Below are 15,553 nucleotides of genomic sequence, written 5' to 3'. Positions count from 1 at the left end.
TCCGGTTCAATCCCAGCTCCTGTCTGCGCAGTGAAGGGAATTCCTGCATCAAGCAGCGAGCATTGCGCAGGCCTGATGCACAGTAGGCACATGGTGGCAGCCGGCTGCCCTGAGGGGCCCCCTGCACCCCTACCAACGGGACCAGCAGTCCCTCCTGCTTCTGCTTCCCCGAGCCCACGGGCTCAGCAAGGGCCTGCACATAGCTCTTCCAGGGTGTGTAAGTCAGAGAACCCTAACTCCACCTTCCGAGGGGAGGGAGACAGTGCACTTCATTTCACAGCTGAAGAAGCTGAGATAGAGGCTGGGAAGCAGCTTCCTGTGAGATCATCAGCTTAGCTTAGAAGGCTAGTACGTGCTTGCCAAGGTTACTAGGAGTGCTAAGCGGTGCCCAGGCTTTTGCTTAAAATGTTGCTGATTTGGAGCAAAGCCTTCACCCTTGTGGATCTGTAGCTAAAATTTTTATCCTGAAGCCCTTCTGCCTCCTTGGATCCCCCCCCCCCCCACCCCCAGGAATAAGACAGATAGAAACATGAAGAGAGGAGCAGAACTCTTACCGGTGGTTATTCTGGTCTGTACTGCATCCTGACTTAAAAGGAGGTGATCCTTGCTGCCATTAGCACATTTGCTGGGCTTATTTGGGTCAGTGAGGCATCGGAAGGTGCTGGGAGCTGGCGGTCTCTCCAGAGACAGCAATTCCCAGTGAGGCCTGAGCACACACAGCCAGTGGATTAGCTTCCAGGTGAGGGTGTTCTAGAAGTCAGATTTCTGGACCTTTTGGCAAATACCAGAAATGGGCCTGGGCAAGGCTGGTGATTTAGCAATTGAGTCTTAAGAGGCAACTTTTTTATCCTTTAGAGCAGGTGGCTTTTATAGGGTAGTTGATAAGTATTTCTTTACCCACTTCCCCTCACCACCATAATCATCATCACAATTCATGCTTATTAGTATGAAATGTTATCCTAATGGAAGTATAAAAGTTATGCTTAAGGGGGCCGGCACTGTGGTGTAGCCGGTAAAGATGCCACCTGCAGTGCTGGCATCCCATATGGACACTTGTTTGAGTCCCAGCTGCTCCACTTTCAATCCAGCTCTCTGCTATGGCTTGAGAAAGCAGTAGAAGATGGCCCAAGTGCTTGAGCCCCTGCACCTGCATAGGAGACCTGGAAGAAGCTCCTGGCTTCACATGGGTGCAGCTGTGACTGTAGCAGCCATCTGGGGAGTGAACCAGCTGATGGAAGACCTCGCTCTCTTTTTGCCTCTGCCTCTCTGTAACTCTGACTTTCAAGTAAACAAATAAAATCTTTTTTTAAAAAACAGTTATGCTTAAGAAGGTATAAAAGTATGAGAATAGTTCTTAGAGAAATGGGATGAAACAATAAGTTGGAGTGGGCATTTAGCCTAGTGGTTAAGGTAACAGTTAAGAAGCCCACATTCCATATTGGAATACCTGGGCTTGATACCGACCTCCAACTCCTGATTCCAGTTTTCTGCCAACACAGACCTGAGGAGGCAGTGGCAATGGCTCGGGTGGTTGAGTTCCTGCCACTCCACATGGGAGACCTGGATTGAGTTCCAGTTCTCAGATGCAGCCCTAGCCTGACCCCAGCCATTGTGGGCACTTGGGGAACCAACTACAGATGGGAGCTTGCTCTCTTTCTCTATCCTTCTCTCTTAAATAAATATTTAAGAATAGAAATTTTGGAATTCATGTACAGGTTTTTCATATTATGCATTTTACATGAATGTTTTGATGAACGCTTATGTGCATGAATTTCAAATTTTTTTTCACCAAAATGAACTTACCTTTTAATTCAAAATTTTTAAAAGATTTATTTATTTGAAAGGCAGAGTCATATATATAGAGATAGGCAGAGAGAGAAAGAGAGATTTTCCATCCGCTGGTTCACTCCCCAAATGGCCACAATGGCCAGAGCTGGGCCGGGCTAAAACCAGGAGCCAGGAGCTCTTTCAGGTCTCCCACATGGGTGCAAAGGCCGAAGGACTTGGGCCATTTGCTGCTGCTTTCCCAGGCTCATGGGCACGGAGCTGGGTCAGATTATGGGATGCCATGGTACTGGCCTCCTTCATTTAAATTTTCACAGATTTTTGCAGTGCCCCTGTATCCTTCGTAAGCATTGCATTCTTCCTCTCCCAACAACCTCAGGAAGTAGAGCTATAGTATCATCATCATCTTCATTTTAAGGATGAGGAAGTTGAGTCTCAGGAAAGTAAAATGACTTCCTCCAAGGAAAGGAGCAGTGAGTCAAGATGAGCACTCCATCCTGAAAGCCTGGCTCTTTCCCTCTGTGATAACACTGCCAGCTTGCTGATGGCTTTTGTGGTCTGTGGGGTGTGTGTGTTTTAAAGCTTTTATTTATTTTTTGAGAGGCAGAGTTAGAGACAGGAAGAGAGGTCCTCCATCTGCTGGTTTACTCCCCAAATGGCTGCAACGGCCGGAGCTGCGCTGATCTGAAGCCAGGAGCCAGGAGCCAGGAGCTTCTTCCAGGTCTCCCATGCAGGTGCAGGGGCCCAAGGCCTTGGGCCATTGTCTGCTGCTTTCTCAGGTCATAGCAGAGAGCTGGATCGGAAGAGGAGCTGCTGGGACTAGAACCGGCGTCCATATGGGATGCTGGCACTGCAGGCAAAGGATTAACCTGCTGCTCCACTGTGCCAGCCCCTGTGGGACGTGCTATGAGACCGATGTTCCAGCCCTGCCCTGTCACATAGTTGCTGTGTGACTGTGGCAGATCTGCTTCATCTCCTCTGGGGTCTCTCTGGCTTCATCGGTGTAGGACGTGGTACAGCCGCGGGAGGATAACCCACAGTGTTGCTGGCAGAATGACAGATTTTAGAATGAGAAGGAATGAAGCTGATGAAGAGAGTGGGAGCCAGAGAGGAGAGAGGATGGCTCCAGGGAGGCACCCTGGGTCAGAACAAGTGGAAGGATTGTTCAATACAAACAGAAATACAAGGGTTGTTGAACAAGCAGAGAAAGGAGAAGAAGGGAGGGACACCTAGTGTCTGTTAGGGCTGTTTACTTTCTGTTGTTTAGTTCTCCACCAAGGCTGTGAGTTGGGGCTGCCATTTTCCTTAACTCGATGACGAAAGAGAGTTGATGAGGCCGAGTAACTTACCCGAGATCACACAGTGGGTGCAGAAGCCAGACTTTGTGTGAGGCTGTAACGTCATCTCCCTTCCAGAGGAAGGGATAAGAACTAGAAGGCAGCTGTGGGGGACAAAATGTGTCATCCGGGTCACCGAGTGGCAGCTGCCAGACGCGACAGCCACCTCAAGTCCAGGCGTCTTACCTATGTCAGACGCACACAGGTCTCTTGTTGTGTACTTGCCCAGGATCCTGGGATAGGACTTGAGGAAGCCTCGTCTTCTGGGAATTGACCTGTTTTCATTCTTCCACCTTTTCCCCCATCCAGGGGACACTGGCAAGGATGCTGTGAATTGTACGTACAAGAATGAGGATGACTGTGTCGTCAGATTCCAGTACTATGAAGACTCCAGTGGCAAGTCCATCCTGTATGTGGTAGAAGAGCCAGGTGAGCCCCTGCCGCCACCCCCAGGGAGAGGGAGCCGTGCCAGGCAGGACCTTCCACTCATACCCCTCTTAAACAGAACAGGGTAAGCCTGGCCTTGGAGTATTGAGGTAGTCTGTCATCTGGTGAGGGGGACAGATCAAAGTGATTTTGCTAATTGAGAAAAGAACAAAATAAGGTGGGTGTGGGGAGCAATCCGGACTGGACTAAGTTACTGGAATTAAGACTTATTCTATGCATCTGCTCTCCCACAATATGGCGCTGGGAGAGAAGTAAACAGCTTCTACACAGCTGCCTCCAGTTCAGCTAATAAACTGTAGGACTTGCTCCTGATTGGAGGAGAGCAGCGTACTCGGCGTGTGGGCAGCCGAGTTAGGATTGGCGGAGGAGGACTATAAAGGAGGAGAGAGACGGCATTCACCAGGAACATCTATGGGGAACATCTAAGGGAACCCGTGCAGCCCCCGAGAGAACCGGCCGGCGGTGTGCCGCTCCCCTGCGGAAGTGGGGAATGCGGCCAGGGGGAACTGCCCTTCCACGGAGGTGGAAGGGATAGTAGCCAACCCGGGAAGAACCAGCAGCAAACCCGGGGAGGGCCGAGCAGACGAAAGAACAGCGCAGGGTCCTGTGTCGTTCCTCCACGAAGACGGGGAGCGACAGGTGGGTAGGGAGAGAAGGAAGGTAGGTATGAATTTCATCAAGGAACAAAATATACCCTAAGTATTTTTTAGGCAATAATGTCCAAGAAGTAAGGAATTTAAATTCCAGGACTTTACAGTGCACGTCATCTGTGCTACTGCAGTGAGACAGTTGCCAGGAGCAACCAGCCTGCTGCTCCAGAGGAAGGCCAGGTGCTCGGAGGCATTGCTCTTACCAGCCTCACTGCAGGAGGTAGCAGTGGGTTTGAGACACTGACTCAGGGTTGTCCTGAAGAGTCAGGGCTTGCTCTGCACGTCCTCTGGAGCAGGCGGAGCCCATCCCATCACACACAGACCAGCTGCAGCTTTGTCACCACCCAACACTCTAAATTTGTTTGCTTCCCCTTACCATCCTCATAGCTTTCTGTCGCCATCTGCTTTCTGTGGCCAGAACAAGATTCCTGAGGCTGGGTAATGTGAGAAGGAAAGAGGCTTATTTGACTCATGGTTGTGTCCAAGGTTGAGTCCTCCTGGGCTGCAGTGGGCAACTGCATCATGGGGGGAGCATGTGCAAGACGGAGAGCAGTCACACGGTGAGACTGGAAGCAAGGAGGCTCAGGGCCAGGCTTGCTCTTTTTATAACAACCCACAGAACCAACCATATTAATCCATCCTGGGGATGGTGCCCCCAGTGACCTAGTTACCTTGCATTGAGCTCTGCCTCTTAAATGCTTACCTGCCTCAGTATTGCCACACTAGGGACCAAGCTTCTGGCCCTTGAAGCCTTGGGAGATGCATTAAAACCATACCCACACCATAGCCTGTTCCTGTCCCATACACAACAGATTAAGATATGAGCAATGAGAGAATATTTTTGAGGGCTTAATGTACACCAGATGCTACACGGCATGCTGAGAATATGACAGCCAGGCAGACCTGGTCCTCAGAGGTCATGGATAAAGATGGGCACGTAAATCAATGATGACACTACAGGGGGAAGGGCCATGTGATGGACAAGAACTTACAGGAATGAAGGAATAGTGTCTGAAGGGGAAGGCTGAATGGGCTGTTTTCTTGACATTTGCAGGCTGTGAGAGTTTCCTCAAGCCATCTTTTAGACAAGGAGCCAGAAAATGTTTTCTAGAAAGACCAGATGTTAAATATTTTAGGCTTTGTAAGTCATGTGGTCTTTCTCAGGCTACTCAGCTCTGCCATTGTAGCAGGAAAGCAGCAGTAGACAATACATAAATGAATGGGCATGTCTGTAATTGCAAAGACAGGTAGCAGATACATTTGGTTCATGGGCTGTAGTCTGCTCATCTGTGCTTCAAAGCAGTGGTTCTCAAACTTCACTATGCTTGTTATATTCTATTTAAAAAATCTGGAGCCCTAGGCAGGCATTAGGACACATTATGGGTAAGTCATTGCATCCCATATCAGAGTGCCGGGGTTTGAGTCCAGAGTCCAGCCCCTGATTCCAGCTTCCTGCTAATGCAGACCCCGGGGGGCAGCAGGTGGTAGCTTATATAATTGGGTCTCTGCTACCCACATGAGGGGCCTGGATTGGATGCTGGGCTCCTGGCCTTGGTCTGGGCATTTGGGGAGTAAACTAGCAGGTGGGAAGTGCCTCTTTCTCTGTTTCTCTAGGTCTTAAAAAAAATCTCAAATCCTGAGCCCTTCCCTGCTTTCACGAGCGTATATGCCTGTGTTCTTCACTAGTAGTTGGGATACACCCAGCATGTGAGCACCTGTGCTTCAGACACATTGCTTGCCCTGAGGAACCTTCTCAGACCTTCTCCGGCCTCAACAGTGATGACTAGATTTGGTGCTTCTGTACAATTCTCATAGCATCTATGCTTTCCTTAGAAGAGCCTTCGTCACTCTGGTATTAAATTCCTTCTTTAATCATTGGCTCCATTGATCATAAACTCCATGAATGCAGGAACCATGTCTGTCTTATCTGTTGATCTATATTCATACTTAGTCCCCTAAAAGAAGATATTTAATAAGCGGGTTCATATGAATTACTAGGACTGATGTTTCCTGGTGGACAAGAGGGCTTATGTACATCTTGGTATCCACTGGGAGAGCTTCGGCTGCTTGGGGAAGGAGGTGGGTGATGGTGGGATAAGGGGAGCGGGAAAGCCTAGGAGAACCATCTCCCATCACACTTCCTTAAAAAGGGCTGCCACACCTGTGCCGCCCAGGGTGTTGTTGCCTCACCTCTGCATTCTACAAAAGCCAGGGTTCCCAGAAATGGCTGGGGCAGGAAAGAGCAAGGCAACAAGACAGGACCTGTGACCCTTTGATCTGGGAGCCCCTCTCCCGAGGCAGAGGAAGGCTCTGCAGGCAGTGAGCCACACTGTCAAGTGGAGGTGAGCGGGTGCTCTATTCTGGGATATTGCTCATAGCCCTTCCTGGAGTTCCCTCCCTTTATAAGAAATGGCATCTCCTTAATTTAAGTTAGTGACTCCAGGAGAAACGGAAGTGGAGAAGGGTGGAAGGGATCCTGTGGGGAGTGGATGTGGATTGTCCTGACCACGGCTTCCTCACACTTCCCACCTCCCATATGAACGCCTGTGCAGGTTTTTCCACACCGTACCTGTCTGCACATTTGTTCCTTCTTACTTCAGATGGGCATTATGCCTTTGCTTTGGGGTCTAATTACTTCATTTCCTACTACAGTGATCCTTAGTGGTGCTCCTGTCCTATCCCTGACTGGAATCACTCGGCTGCTATCTTAAGAACGGATTCTATTGCCTGAGGTTGTGGGTAACCAAGGTGTTGATACCTGGGATGGCACAAATAACCATCCACTGCCATGCGACAGTGCGGCTCACTGCCTGCAGAGCCTTCCTCTGCCTCGGGAGAGGGGCTCCCAGACCAAAGGGTCACAGGTCCTGTCTTGTTGCCTTGCTCTTTCCCGCCCCAGCCATTTCTGGGAACCCTGGCTTTTGTAGAATGCAGAGCTGGGGCCCCGGAGTGCAGAGGGAAAATGTTCCCTTTCTCTTCTCTAACTCCTGCTCTTGCAGCTGCTCCCCACTGAAGCGCTGAGCCACTGTAGGGCAGCCAAGAGAGCGTTGCAGAAGGGTTTAGCATTGGCCAACATGGAATGGGCTCTTGGCCTATGGCTTCATCACTTCTAGGTGGGGTTGCCAGATAAAATATAGTATGTTCCATGCAACACATGGTAGATACTTACATTAAAAAGTAATTTGTTGTTTATCTGAATACAAATTTATCTGGGCTCCTTATACTTATTTTGTGCTAAATCAACCCTGACCTTGGGCCACTCATCATGGGTCCACTGCTGTGGCTGAGCGAGTTCTCCAGAGACTGCCTGGCCTTGTCTTCTGCTTTAGGGAGCCTTCCACTTACCTCTTTCAGGGCAGATAGTTAACAGATTATTTTCCTGTGAAGACCTCCTGGGGTCTACCTGTCCTGATCATGCTAACCGGCAGAATTGAAGAGATTTCAATTAGGTGGAAGGTTTCCCTACCCCAGTCTCCTAGAGAATTCATAATCATTTTCCCCAGAGGAGCTAGGGCCCTTCATTGCCGGGAGCACACCCCCCGGTTCCTCACACCCTCTGTCCAGGCGCTCCTTTCATTACAGACAGGTTGTAATTTGGAGGGTTTGTGGTGGTGGTTGTTTTTGTGTAGTGTGTGGTCAGCACAGTGTGTATGTTTAGAGAAGCAGGTGGGAGACTGTGGTGGGCTGTGGGGGTGACTTCCTTTCCAGGCTCATCAATCCCCATATATACAAACACCTGGTTTCCTAACACTGCGGTTACCAGAGTGAGGTCACTTGCCTGTCACTGGAGGTTTATGGGAAGCAGAGCCCTGCAGGGCACACCCAGCCTGACCCTCAGCGGGGTGACATATGCCTGCTGTGTGTGTGGTTGTTGACCAGGCTCCAGCAGGAAGGCGGCTTTCAACAGAGTTGGGAGTTTAGATAACTACATGTCTTGAGGAAGGACCCACAATATTGTCTTGGCTGGCAGGCCTCCTGGTCTCTAAGGATGCTGGAAAGGGCATTAGGTTGACAGCCCCAGGAGTGTCAGTATCTGAACCAGGTAATGGACACAAGTGACCGTGAGGGTTACGTAGACGAGTGAGTTAGTGAAAACAGCTGGCAGAGAGAGCAGCACCAGGAACACTGGTGGCTGGTTTTCATCCCGCATCCATCCTATGTTGGGTGCTGTTTCGAGTTCTTTACATACAGTAAACTTAGTCATTCACTGTAACAAAAAGGTTTGAAAGTCAATGCTGCTACTTTTAACGTTGGAGGAACAGGAAGGCTGAATAACTTAGCAGAGGTCAGGTAGCAGAGTTGGTGGTAAGCCAGATTCAAACCCAGGGAGCTGGCTGCAGGGTGCACAGGAGCCCAGGGCCATGTCCCACCACCTTGCCTGCCTTCAGGGGAGAAAGGAGTGAGGAGGACTCAGGCAAACTAGAAAACAGCACGACGCTCTCCGAAGAGGGCGCTGCTTTTCTGCACGGCCTCTGGTGTTTCTAAATCTTTTTTTTTTTTTTTTTAAGGGTACAATAATCTGAAAGTTTAGGGGGAAATCTTCTGATTACTCCGTGTGCCTACAGTTAGTTTTTGAAGTAAACACTTGGGTGGTCCCACGTGGAGCGGGGTGGATTCTGCCTAGGCATGCCCAGTTTGAGATTCTGATGAACCCCTCAGGACAGGTAGATGCTGTCCTGGAGATTCCCCCTTTTAAAGAAATGGTTATTTTTTAAGATCCTCTTGTTTTCTTCAGAGACCTTGCTAATACAGATTGAATATCCCTTATCTACAATGCATGGGACCAGAAATTTTTCAGATTTCTGAGTTTTTTGGATTTTGAAATATTTGCATAGACTTTACTGATTAATCATCCCTAATCCAAATATCACATATTCTCTAAGATTTGAAGTTTTTGGAGCATAATGTACACTCAAAACATTTTGGGTTTAAGATTTTTGGATTAGGGATGCTCGGTCTATATTACTTGGTCAAGGAGAGCCTATTTTAAAATATTTGTTTATATTAAGGAAACAGATTTCATGTAACCCATGTGCACAATTTTAAGAACATAATGACACTTCCCAGATTCTCTTCTTCCCTCCCCCCTCCTCCTTCCTTTCTTATTTTTATTTTAATTTTTGCAGCGACATAGGTTCAGTTGACTTTATTATCACGTGCTTTCCCCTCCACTAGATGAAGAATTCAGTGAGTAGGAAGTAGCAAGACCACTGTAAGGAGACCTTCTTCATAGCCAGTTCCAGTGACTCCTGTAGTATTCACAGCCCCTTGCTCTCTGTTCTTTCCTGACAGAGTGTCCCAAGGGCCCTGACATCCTGGTGGTCCTGCTTTCAGTGATGGGGGCCATTTTGCTCATTGGCTTTGCCTTGCTGCTCATCTGGAAGCTCCTCATCACCATCCATGACCGGAAAGAGTTTGCTAAATTTGAGGAAGAACGAGCCAGAGCGAAATGGGACACCGTAAGAGTTTGGGCTGGGCTGGGTGTTTTCTTGAGTCCTTATCCCCAGACGGAGGCAGCAGGTGCTAAGGGTCAGAGTCAGGGTCAGGGTCAGCCAGCAGCATCGTTGAGCAGTTGGTCTCTGTGCTGGAAAGGGGAGATGTTGACTCCTTAGCCTTCTTGCAAACCTGATTCTCTATGCCACACAGTAACCACAGGCCATGTCACTGAGGACTGATCAGGTGCAGCTCTGCTCTGACACTGTGGAAAATGAAAGAGAAACCTATTCTCCAATGGAGGCAGACGTCACCAGTATATGTTATGGTTGTGTACACTAGTATACAAAAATTCATGGAAAAATGGAATTAAAAAATCATGCAAAAATTTCACAAGTATTTATTTATTTGAGGGGTAGCCCCAAATGCTGCAATAGCCAGGGCTGGGCTAAGTAGAGACTGGGAGGTGGGAACTCAACTCAGGTCTCCTACATGGGTGGCAGGAACTGAATCACTTGAGCCATCATTGCTGTGTCCCGGGGTGCGCACTAGCAGAAAGTTGGATTCAGGAGCTGGAGGCAGGTATGGAACGCAGGCCTTCTGATATGGGACATAAGCACCCTACCTGCCACGTCAAGTGTCCACTGTTGCCACAAACATGTTAAAGCCCCTCATGGTTGACATTTACTGAGGATTTACCACATGCCAGGAGTGCTTCCAAATGCTTTTTTTTTTTTTTAAAGATTTATTTATTTACTTGAAAGTCAGAGTTACACACAGAGAGAAGGAGAGGCACAGACAGAGAGAGGTCTTCCATCCGCTGGTTCACTCCCCAAATGGCCGCAACGGCCAGAGCTGGGCCGATCTGAAGCCAGGAGCCAGGAGCTTCCTCCAGGTCTCCCATACAGGTGCAGGGGCCCAAGGACTTGGGTCATCTTCTGCTGCTTTCCCAGGCCACGGCAGAGAGCTGGATCAGAAGTGGAGCAGCTGGGTCTCAAACCGGTGCCCATATGGGATGCTGGCACCACAGGGGGTGGTTTTACCCACTGTACCACAGTGCTGGCCCCCCAAGTACTTTTTACATATTAGCTTATCTCTACGTGGAGTCTTCAAAAAGTCCACAGAAATGTGTATATGAAGAACCGAGCGAGGCTTGTGCTGTGGTGCGCCGGCATCCCATTTGGGCGCCGGTTTGAGACCTGGCCACTCCACTTCCAATCCAGCTCTCTGCTATAGTCTGGGAAAGTGGTAGAAGATGGCCCAAGTCCTTGGGCCCCTGCACCCACGTGGAAGACCCGGAAGAATCTCCTGGCTCCTGGCTTCAGATCGGCGCAGCTCCAGCCATTGCGTCCAATTAGGGAGTGAACCAGCGGATGGAAGACCTCTCTCTCTGCCTCTCCTCTCTCTATGTAACTCAGACTTTCACATATATGAATAAATCTTTAAAAAAAAGAAAAAGAGAAAAACCATGCATGAATTAAAAATTATTTTGCACCAAAATAAACTTAGCTTTTAATTCCATTTTTCCATGAACCTTTTTGAAGTCCCCGCACTGAACAACCCCCTGTGCTGGGCAGGGTTCTTGTTCCCACTGCACAGATAAGGAAATGGCACAGAGAAGTGGTCGGCCCATTTGTAGGAGGGAGTTAGGTGACCATAGGAGTCCCTTTCTTGGCTGATCTGTTAGAAACCAGCGCCAAGATGTCATTCATTCCACCTCATTTGCTTCTTTTTCCTCAGGTGATGAGAGGGGAGCCTCCAAATCAGACTGCTGTCTGGCCCCCTGCAGCACATCCTGATTTAATCCAATCTAAGAAGCATTTCTTGGGAGCTTTCTGGATGTGCTTAATTATGCTCTATTCTCTTTCAGCTCATCTTCTGCAACGTAACTTTTCTTTGCTGGCTATCTGACTTCCTAAATGTCCAGGGTTAGGCTGGAAGTCTGTTTCCCTTTGCATGGTGACCCCAGGGCTTTGTAACCAACCATCCCATGAGACTGAGACATTTCTCTTAGGACAATGTAACACATCCTGCACGTCAGAGATACACAAGGATGTGCTGGGTTTCTTGAAGCTCCCGTTGAGGACTACTCATTATGGAATTTGTTGCTTTTTGCTAGGAAATAATTTGGGAAACCTAGTAAGGGTCATTTCTCTGGTAATGGGAAAGTTTTGTGGATAGTTCTTAGAGAGATGAGATGAAAACAAATTATCTGAACAAAACCATACTCTGTTCTGGCCAGCACCTGCCTCATTGCTTTCTTACCGATACCTGTCTGCTGTCACCATAGGGGAAAAAGGAGAGAAGTGCCAGAAGAGAGTGTGGGGGAGGGGAGAGAGGCTGGGGAAAGCGGCACCAGAGAATGTTTCAGAAGTTCCAGAAGGCGCTGGCCTGGATTTAAGCTGGTGGAGACAGTGGCAGGATGGCATGCCACTTCTCCCGCCTCTGTGTCCACTCCCGTCTCACCTGTGAGTGCAGCGAGCACTCCCCTGCTGCCTGATGCTGTGTTCCAGAGCAGGTGTCGCAGGCAAACTTCTCAGATGAAGCAGGCAAGGGCTGAGGCATTCTTCTGTTCTCTCCACAGGCCAACAACCCGCTGTATAAGGAGGCCACGTCCACCTTCACAAATATCACCTACCGGGGTACCTAGTGACCAGACCACACCCTCCGATCGCTCAGACCATGCCAGGATGGCGGGTGTTTCTGCTGTCAAGTTTACGGAGGACAGCTGTGTGTGTAGGGGGGTGTCTCTGGGTGTGTGTCCGTGAGAGAGTGCAGTGTGAGTGTGCGTGTATGTGTGGGGAGGGTGGGGGAAATGTGTAACTTAAAACTTGTGACGTGTCAGGTGAGCACGGCCCCTCCGCTTTTGTCCTCAGAGTGCCGCCTGCAGGGATTCTGCCTGCTTAGCTTGAGGGTGCGTTCTGAGCTGAGCAGGTGTTCTTCATTACCTCAGAGAGACGCCAGATTCCCCCCGGGCCCCTTCCCCTGAAGAAATGGGCGGGTCTGAGGCTTCTCGTTGCAGAGGGAAGGATGCCCAGCCTGGGCCCCACCCCGAGTTCCTGTGCTTCTTCAGCCGACTCCCAGCAGCCAGGGTGGGAGGGACTGGTGCCATCACCTCACGCTGGTCCCGTCGTCAGGGGAGTCCTTGTCACCTGACTCTCTGACCTGTGAGAGTGAAGCTAGCGGGGCCACTCAGGGCTCACACATGGCCCGAGGGCAGTGCCAGCATAGTCAGAACCCTTTGGGTTTGCCTGTGGGCAGCGCTACCCTAGAGGTTTGTTTAGAAGACGCGTGTCACCCTCAGACCAGCACCACCTCCTTACCTCCTACTTCCATGCCCCCCGTCGTAGATGTTTGCTGTGTACTGGGATTTCTCTCACAACCAAATGCTTTTCCTCCAAGGGAGAGCGCTGTGATTAGAGCCAGCAGTCTGGCCCTGCGCTTCAGGCCTCTGCCCTTGGTCCAAGGTACCACCGCCACACCCACCCCTCAGCTCTGTGTGCTACTCCATGGATGGGAGTGATTGCATTTTCTACCTCTGGTGTCTGGTGAAGGAATCCTCCCGTGCGTCTGCTGGGTGTAAGCGCCAGGATGGAGTGAAGGGCCAGCCCTGCATCGCTGTGGCTACTTCTCCCGGGGGCTGCACAACCTCCTTGTAGTTCAGTTTTTAATCTGCGAGGCCATGGTGCAGTTTTATTTTGTTTCTCTCACTGGGGCACCTGAAACCACATGAGGTTTGTACAACTGAAAGGAACATGTGCATAGACACACTTGCATTATTTTTGCAATTTTATTTGATGACAAAGAAGGAGAGCCTGAACAGCCGTGAAGACTTGGAGGGATACAGACACTCCCATTCAGCATCACTCATAGTAAGTCACTGCCCAGTTGCTGGGTCTGTGAGGAGCTCTGTCTTCCCAGAAGCCTATGGGCATGGATTTACGGACACACTGGACCTTTCCTAAGGAGGAGGGACTTTTCTTTTGTCTCTACAATAGCAATTGCTCCGTTAGTGTTGCCATCCACCCAACGTTAAAAATCACCACCCTGCCACCCCAAGAAAGGGGAAAGACCAATAAATGGTGATCTGATGATCAAAAACCCTGGGTCCTGGCCTCTGTGTTGCAGCTAACACAGCTTTAACCTTCAGGAAGGCAAATCACTTTCTTCTCCCCAGGACTCAGTTTTCTAGTTTGCAGATGGAGTTGAACCAGCCAGTCTTGAAGATCTCTCTTAGTGTCAACATGCTAAGATGCTGAGACGTACCGTGGCAGGAGACATACAGTTAAGCTTCTGTGGGATATTGACAATAGTTTCTTTTTAAGCTGGGAGATTAGAGAGACCTGGCTTTGGCAAGAGCAGATGTCATTCCATATCACCTTTCTCAATAGCAGTCTTACATCCTGTCCTCTCCTGGAACCCCTTCTCCAACTTTTGGTAGCAGGTACATCTCCTGATGTAGCACCTCAGCTCCACTTGTTGTTTCTTAATTCACATAGCACTCATTTGCATCCACATATTAGGGAAGACAAATTAGCAAGTAGCCCATTCGCATGTTAACACTGAGAATGAGACTTGGAATTAAGAAGGAGGCAAATGACTGAACCCTGACTTGCCTGCACGTTGCCTCCTACTGTCAAGGGTGGGAATATGGTAGAAGGATAAACAGGGAGGAGGGATGATCGAAAATTCAGGAAGTTTAGAAACTACCTTCAACCTCCAGCTAAGGAGGCCGAGCTCATGGGAGTAGTAGTGCGACGTTTTCTTTCTGTAAGATGGCTTATGTGAAACTCCAATGAAGCTGGCGCCACGGCTCACTAGGCTAATCCTCCACCTTGTGGCGCCTGCACACCGGGTTCTAGTCCTGGTCGGGCGCCGGATTTTCTGTCTCAGTTGCCCCAGCCAACTCTCTGCTGTTGCCCGGGAGTGCAGTGGAGGATGGCCCAAGTGCTTGGTCCCTGCACCCCATGGGAGACCAGGAGAAGCACCTGGCTCCTGCCATCGGATCAGCGCGGTGCGCCAGCCGCAGTGCGCTGGCCGCGGCAGCCATTGGAGGGTGAACCAATGGTGAAGGAAGAGCTTGCTTTCTGTCTCTCTCTCTCTCACTGTCCACTCTGCCTGTCAAAAAACAACAACAACAACAAAACAAAACAAAACAAAAAAACTCCATTGAAGGAGAGAGAAAGTGTATGCAAAGGCTGGAAGAATGAGGAGGGATCTTTTCTGAGCTGCTTGAATGAGGCTCATAGATCATGAAGACCAGTGCTGTTTGTCATCATGTGGGGCTCACTGTGGCTATGCTCATGGGCAGCAGATGCCAGCCTGGCGTAGGAGGAACTGACTAGCATCCCAGCCTTGGATAACACGGTGCAGTGGACTGTGCTCTGCTGCTTTGGAGACACTGTATGTCCAGTCTCAGGGTCTGTGGACAGCAACGGGAAACTGAACATTCCTGACAAGTTGTCATATTGAGGCAGTTCTTTACCTCTCAGATGTTTCTAGGCCATCCATGATTTCAAGATACTTGTCTTTGTTATTCTTGGTTGAAATTGGCTCAGTGCCTTCCTGTCTTCCTAACCACCTTCTGTGTTTGAATTGTGCAACAGTGAATTAAATGTGCTTTCCAAAAAGAGTTGACCTATGGCTGGCTCCCCAGTGCTTCCTGTGTTATTTCTGTTTCTTTTGGGTGAAAAGAATAAGTGTCATTGCTTTATAAAACATTAGTTTAGAACAAACATGTTTTCAAATATAACAGAATGATGACCACTACAGGAACTGAAGCTAGCTTCAGAATCCAGAGTTTCTCTTTACATAATATTTTCACAATTACTAGGCTGTACCTGTTCTAAGAATTTGAGTTTTTTTTTTTTTTTTTTTAAAGTCAGAGTTAGAGAGAGGGAG

General features: G+C 49.3%; 1 protein-coding gene across 1 annotated transcript in view; it reads left to right on the top strand.

Moving 5' to 3' along the window:
- ITGB3 (integrin subunit beta 3) overlaps positions 1-13,748 on the top strand; it is a 60,318-nt gene extending 46,570 nt beyond the window's left edge. The window contains 3 exon segments of the mRNA NM_001082066.1: positions 3,432-3,551; positions 9,512-9,678; positions 12,237-13,748. Coding sequence (NP_001075535.1) covers positions 3,432-3,551; positions 9,512-9,678; positions 12,237-12,302 — 353 coding nt within the window. The 3' untranslated portion in view covers positions 12,303-13,748.
- Positions 13,749-15,553: the final 1,805 nt, after the last annotated feature.

Source organism: Oryctolagus cuniculus, chromosome 17 (genome assembly GCF_964237555.1).
Source record: "Oryctolagus cuniculus chromosome 17, mOryCun1.1, whole genome shotgun sequence".
NCBI lineage: Eukaryota > Metazoa > Chordata > Mammalia > Lagomorpha > Leporidae > Oryctolagus > Oryctolagus cuniculus.
Note: the sequence above shows the minus strand (reverse complement) of the source record. Positions and strands in the feature narration are given on the sequence as shown.